The sequence below is a fragment of the Schistocerca cancellata genome, chromosome 8 (assembly GCF_023864275.1).
Source record: "Schistocerca cancellata isolate TAMUIC-IGC-003103 chromosome 8, iqSchCanc2.1, whole genome shotgun sequence".
Taxonomy (NCBI): Eukaryota; Metazoa; Arthropoda; class Insecta; order Orthoptera; family Acrididae; genus Schistocerca; species Schistocerca cancellata.
In genome coordinates this window covers 199,990,704-199,997,560 of record NC_064633.1, presented here as the reverse complement: position 1 = coordinate 199,997,560, position 6,857 = coordinate 199,990,704, and the positions used below count along the sequence as shown (strand labels likewise).

At 38.4% G+C, this 6,857-nt stretch overlaps 1 protein-coding gene across 1 annotated transcript in view; it reads right to left on the bottom strand.

The window, feature by feature from the left end:
* Positions 1-4,442: 4,442 nt before the first annotated feature.
* Positions 4,443-6,857, bottom strand: part of LOC126094939 (THO complex subunit 2) — a 313,848-nt gene continuing 311,433 nt past the window's right edge. The window contains 1 exon segment of the mRNA XM_049909587.1: positions 4,443-4,991. Within this exon segment, the coding sequence (XP_049765544.1) occupies positions 4,961-4,991 (31 nt within the window). The 3' untranslated portion in view covers positions 4,443-4,960.

Genomic DNA, 6,857 nt, shown 5'->3' with positions numbered 1-6,857 from the left:
AGGAGGGAGATTGATTCGGGGAACAGATTATGGGATTGGAGAATATACTGGACTTCTCACTGCAGTTCATTGCAACCATGTTAGAGCCTTTACCTTCAAGGAATGTGATTAAGTCTGTGTCTGTCTTGAGGTTGTCAATGGTTGTTCTTTCCTCTGCTGAGTGGTTTATGTTTCCGGGAAGGGACGTAAGAAAGTAAGAATGAAGGGTGAGGTGTAGTTTGAGAAATGGAATTTCTGGAAGGTAACCTGGAGATAGTTGGATGGGATGTGGAAGATTCACTGTTGTATGAAAGTATGGACTGGGTGGAGTGATTGCTGGCAAAAAAGTGTTTCCACTGTAAGTTGGGAGAAAGAGAGTAAGTCTTTGATGAAACCAGCATGACTGAACTTGTGAGTAGGGGTAATATAGGTTCTGCATTTTGTGAGGTCTTGGTAGGGAGTTTTGGGGGACATGGGAGATGGAAAAGATCAGCAAAAAAAGGTCTGGATGGTACAACAGGCTGAGAAGGGGTAAGGTAGCTGTTGATTGGCAGTGTTTTCTGAGGTGGGAATAGTATGTAAATATAATGGAAAACTTGTGGAGGAGAGATCTAGAGTGCTCTTACAGGTGTTGGAGGGAGGGCAAGGGCTTCAATTTGAGAGATAGAATTGCAGAGCAACAGTATCTTGCAGAGGGAGGATAGCTGGTTCAGGGAAGCCTCTGTCATGGAAATGTGTTTCTCTGATGACAGTTAATGAGAGATAGGGATGGTCAAAGTCTGATTCATGGAGGGGAAATTTTAGGGTAGACCACTGTGTGTGGGGGGGGGGGGGGGGGAGAGGGGAGATGGATAGGTGGGGGAAGGAGGGGGGGAGGCGGCTTCCGTGGTTCATGCAGCTTTTAAGAAACAGCATGTGGGACTTGGTTGTAGGTAGGGATGGACATACTTTTTTCAGTGATGTAAATAGATGGAGCAGGGCACCATTTTGGATGAGACTTTGCTGTAGGATGAGAAAAATGAACGTAAATGTCAGAGAGTGATGTATGATTAAACACTGTGGGGAATATTTCAGGCATAACTGCATGGTATTTAACTGGCTGGGGAGTGGTGGTGGGGAGAAAACACTGCTCTACATCACTGTGTGCTGCCACAGCCATAGTGAGGATGACAGTGCCACATTCCTGTCCCATGCACCTGCTAACCTTTCTTCCCAACTGTCAACCTCTCATCTGCAATCCTTGTTTCCACTGCCAATCTCCTTTTTCTCACTGCACACTCCATTCAACACAACCCCTCACTACAGTTGAGTTGCAGTGTCGACACAATGTAGTCGGCAGTCAGTTGGGTCAATGTAACCATATAGGCATGAATGTGAATGGATTTATCAGAAAAGTAGCACAGTTCTCCGTGTTGTTTATGTGCCTTTCAACAATTCACCACCTCCAGTATTCAGCGAGTTTTCATCTTTAATCCTTAAATAGTTTATATATTTTTTATATTAACAGCAGCTTCATTTTGAAGAATCTTTTCAGTCTTGTTGCTTTTTTCTTCTATTTTCCTTCTTAACCTATTACACTTTCATGCTCGCAAAATTCTTGAAGAAACAGAAGAACACGAAGAATGAGATTAGGGATCAACATCTTGTCTGTAACTTCAAGAATCTTGTCAACATTTGGCTGTCCAGCATGTCCACTTGCTGCACACAGCATTATCTTGATTTTATTTTTGTTTATGTGCATATTATAGGCATCAGATAGCACTCACTCCATTCCATTAAGTACTCCTCAATTATCAGCTTACTTTTGGTGAATACTGTAATGTTGTCAGTAAACTGTGGCATGAAGATTTTATCCATGACAACTCACTTGCACAGTGAGATAATACTTTACTTCCTTTATTGCCTCCTCAGTATAGATATTAGATACCAATGGTGACAACTGAGCAGTAATGCTTTGCAATTTTCTTGATTTTGGGCTATTGTATTATTTCGTCAGTGCTTCCTGCTAAGGTCAGACAATTTAAAAACTTTGGGAATACACAGTTTGTTATGTTGGGATTGATTGTTGCAAGGAATTTTTCTTGAAAATTATCAAAATTGGTTTGATTTTGTAAAAAAGGATCTAGTTGTCAATATAAGGGGGTACAGGGTATATGTTTACTTTGTTTCATGTTATTTTATCTCTTCTAGCATGGTTTCTATTGTTTGACATGGAGTTGATTCTAATAAGCCGTGCTGTGTATGGAATTCAGCGACTCTTGAAAATTTACAGTGAGCCTAGGCTGTTTGCCAAGTATTCTAACGCATCTAGAATTTACAGTATGCAAGAGCCGAGATCTTTCTGTTGTTGTGATGACATTGCTATAGTTTCAAAAGGACAGTCGATAGATATCTCAAGAGAAATTGTGATTCAAACATTAATCAGTTTTCTTCTTTCTTTCATAGTGATACCGTATTTACTCGAATCTAAGCCGCACTCGAATGTAAGCCGCACCTGAAACATGAGACTCGAAATAAAGGAAAAAAAAATTTCCCGAATCTAAGCCGCACCTGAAATTTGAGACTCGAAATTCAAGGGGAGAGAGAAGTTTTAGGCCGCACCTCCAAATCGAAACAAAGTTTGTCCATTGTAATATGAGACAATTTAGGTCGAATGAATGACGATACAGCTACAGTAGTTTGGTTCGAGTCTAAGCTTAGCAGTTAAGCTTTACCACGTAGCCATTGCTATGCGTCAGGCGCTCCGTCCGTATTTATACGGGTGCCCTTCCTTTTTCACGTGCTTCGTCTGGTTTGAATCGATTGCTTATTTTGCTTTGATCTGATAATTGCCGTTTTCTTTGTTATAGGTGTTTGCGTCACTCTTAAGCTGAAAATGCATTACTGCACTGTGCCATGCATTGTTTGTCGCATTCTGATAGTGCGTGGTTACGGCCTGTCGCGGCTCGCGGCACGGCTTGCTTTTGTGCGCGCTACCGCCGCGTACAATTAAAAAAAGAGGAATCGTCTCATTAGCGAAACAATGGCAAGAGACCGCAATTTGTTGTTACTTACACTGCTGCTTTCTTTGATAATGATCAACAAGAATCAAATAATAGACTGCGTATGATAGAACATGTTCTGAACGAAAGTTAGGCGAAAATTTTTCTCCGTTTGAAAATTTTTGCGGTCGCTTCTTTATTACATCAAATTCTGCACAGAAATTAGTCATTTTAGATTTAAAAATCTAGTCACTTGCCGTGCTTCATTTCTGACTATCACTATTAGGCATAAGAATAATACGAATATAAACATGACACGATACGTATATTCTTCCGCGTTTGCTGTTGTCTCACTCTAGTTTCGTAGTTTATTAGGCAGACAGGATTTAAATGAGATAGCAGCAAACACGAAAGAATACATGGCAAAATGTTTATATTCGTATAATTCTTATGGTGAAGAGAATACTGTATATGATTCAAATTTCATCAGGTTCCTATCAGCAACCATCTCTTCTCACAGATAGAAAAAAATTCAGAACGTAGAGTTGGCCATATTGACAAACATCCCAAACAGTCTTGCCAGTCAGATTTTCGTAGTACACTGAAATTGTGCTACATTTGAAGATGAACAATACGGAATTTGTATTTACTTCGTTGGATAATGTATGAAAATGCAGTGGTCGAAACTCGCGGCGGAGAAAAAAAAGCTCGTCTTCCACTTTTTTTAATTTTATTTACTGACACTGAGATTTTGGCACCAGTATTTATCCTTGTGCCTACAAAACATGCCTGCGTAGCGCTACATATATTCGGCGGCAGAAGTTAGTTGTGGCGGCATGTACCGACATTTTTCATAACTTCTGCTTGCTTTGCACTCGATTCTAAGCCGCAGGCGGTTTTTTGGATTACGAAAACCGGAAAAAAAGTGCGGCTTAGATTCGAGTAAATACGGTAAATGTGAAGTCACACCAAGGTAAATAAAAATCCGTCGGATGTGGCCCACCCTTGCTTGTCAAGATTTGAGAACGATGTTTTATTGACTGTAAACTTCCATACAGTAGAGGATTAGCAGGGTTGAGGCATCGGGGATCCTCCTCCAAATCTTGCTCTATTATAATCTTAGCAGAATATTGCGTTTCACGTTTCCCCAACTCACACTTGTCTTATTGTGTATTTTTGTCTTTAGCTGACATACACTAATTCTGAGCTCTTCATTATTAGCCTTTTTGTTAATCGTCAGTTTACTTTTCCCACGCCAGAAAGAAGAATTTAAAAAAACTTATGAGAATTTAATGTTTCTTAAATATCTTCTACAAATATTAAGTTTAAGAATTTAAATTTGGTCAAAATAAGGCCCAATCAAATGGCAATATTCACCAGATGTTTCAAAGCCTTGTGAATTTCTCACTTTACATCATTTCAGTGGGGCAGCCATATTCCTCACTACAAGGATTGAAATAAATCTAGAATTGAAATGAACACTTTTTGAGGTAGAGCATGTATTTTGTATAAAAATGACACCAAAATATCATTCACAAAAACAATGAGAAAGAGGATTTTTTGCTCCAGACAAGGCAGATTTCCTTTACTTAAAACTGACAAACAAAATGAAAGACCATTTATGTGACTCCAGTCTTGCTTAGAACTCTGAGCAACTAAATTAGTTATTCATTTGACATAGTGAAAGATTTGGGGTGCACACAAATCCCCAATACAGACAAAATATATACTGAGATCCAAATTTTATTTAATTTTCTTTTCATTTCACCACACGTACTTCCATCTAAAGTTATTTAAAACATTTTTCAATTTTACATATCTTCAAAAAATAATTTACAACACATATTTACACTATTTTCACAAGTAACAAAGAAATGCACGCTATTCAAACTGAGTTTGAAAAATAGTCACATCACTAATGTTCATTCACACATTCTTCTTTATGTTTGGTACGCACCAAATTGTGTGACAGATGAAAATAAAATGCATCAACATGGCCATCATCTTCGTTTGCCTTCATTCGAACGACGAGTAAAGCATGTTAAGGAAAACAAGTATACTGAAAGAATGACACAGAAATCAAATAACATACATAAACAGGTAAGAAACAAAGCAAACACAAATAATCTTTCTTTGTTCTTTCTTTTCAAAAATGATCTTAATTCCATTTTATATTTTTAAATTTTCGTTTAAGCACCGTCTCTCTACATCCCGGTCAAAGCAATTTTCTGTAAGTATCATATACGGACATTATTTCTCTTAGTGTGAATACTTCCTACCAAGACAAACATTAACTGTACAGGGGAGGTGTTGAGGGAACAGGGTGTACAGCGATTCTTAATAAATAAATAACCAATGTGTGATTTCTCCAGGGATGCATTTTGCTCGGACACCTATCAATTTAGTTTTATTTTATGATAAAATCTACAAATTTTGTCAATATACAGGAAAATAATGGGGGCTATAGTCTGAGTTGAAAGAAAAAACACCTTAAAATAAGCATGGTTTATTTTAACAAAGAAATAAACATATTAGGTTCTGCCAACGGAATGAAGAGTAAGGGCAAACATACGTGCAACTTTTCAGCAACTGACTGCCCAGATGAACCAAGGAGCTACCACAAGTCTCCTCTCAATGACTGTTCAGCAACTGTTGCTGCGTATGGACCTCTGCAGCAGGTGCCTAGTTCATGCAACTATTAAGTTTTAGCAAACACCCTGCAACAATTATTGCAGCGAGGATGGTGGAGCGAGTGCTATGGGGAATGTTTTTATGGCACTCCCTGGGTGATTCCATCATTCTGGAAGGCACAATGAATCAACAAAAGTATGAACCTATTCTTGGGTAACAGATTCAGGCTTTTAATATGTGGTCACATTAATGTGACTTGACAGTGTAGAACGGAACTAGGCTGCAAAGGAAGTAAAACACTAGTAATAAACATTTACGTTAGGAACCATCAGCTGTTGGGCGCACACAGACATAAAAACAAAATCCTGGATACCATACTCTTCATAAATGTAAGGCACTCATTACAAAACACCAAATATCTTTCTCTGATTGACCCAGAGGTCTTTGGTTCTTACATGATGTCCACTTTCTGAGGTTGGAACTGATTCATACTGTCATTCAGACCTGCTATGAAGCTAGTCTGTTTCTAAAAACTAGTGACAAATTCCTTCATTAGCCTCTGACTATAGATTGGAAGGAAGTATAGAGGGAGGGAGTTAAAGGGAGCATCTGAGAGAAAATTACTCAGAAACAACTCAATCTGAGCAGTCACAGTATAAAAAAGATGAGATGAGCTATCACCATCTTGGCACTACTTGCTAGCTATGACGCTTTAAGAATTCCTGTAGTGAGCTTATTTTTTCGTTTTAGCTACTTCTGTTCTTTCTTTACTCTTTCTAATTCCTTTACACATTTTTAAACAGCTGTTAATATTTACTGAGCCCAGACTGACATTGATTATTTTCCACTTTCCAAAAAGTGGAGAACTTCTATGGAAAAACAGAGATTCTTGTAATATTGTTGAAATCTGCTTGGAGGAAGGGAACTTCTTAAACAGATTACATAAAGCTCTCAGAAACTGAACAAGGTTCTAACCGATGCTAGTACAACATGTCAAGGTCACCATGTACTATATGTGTGACCCATGTTCCAAAGTCCAAAAGCATTGAACCCTCTGCATTACCCTCAAATTTAAGCTTGGGTTTCATCTCTCTTAAGAATGCCTTATTAATATTAGGGCCATCCATAGACACCTGAACAACTTTCCTTTTCAGATTTACCTCAGATTGGGATCACTTGCTACAAATCCTTCGACTAAATCTTTTACAGCACTTTTTTCTCAAAACCACTGAAATGAGGTACCTGCTCAAAACCCGGCTCAGCTTA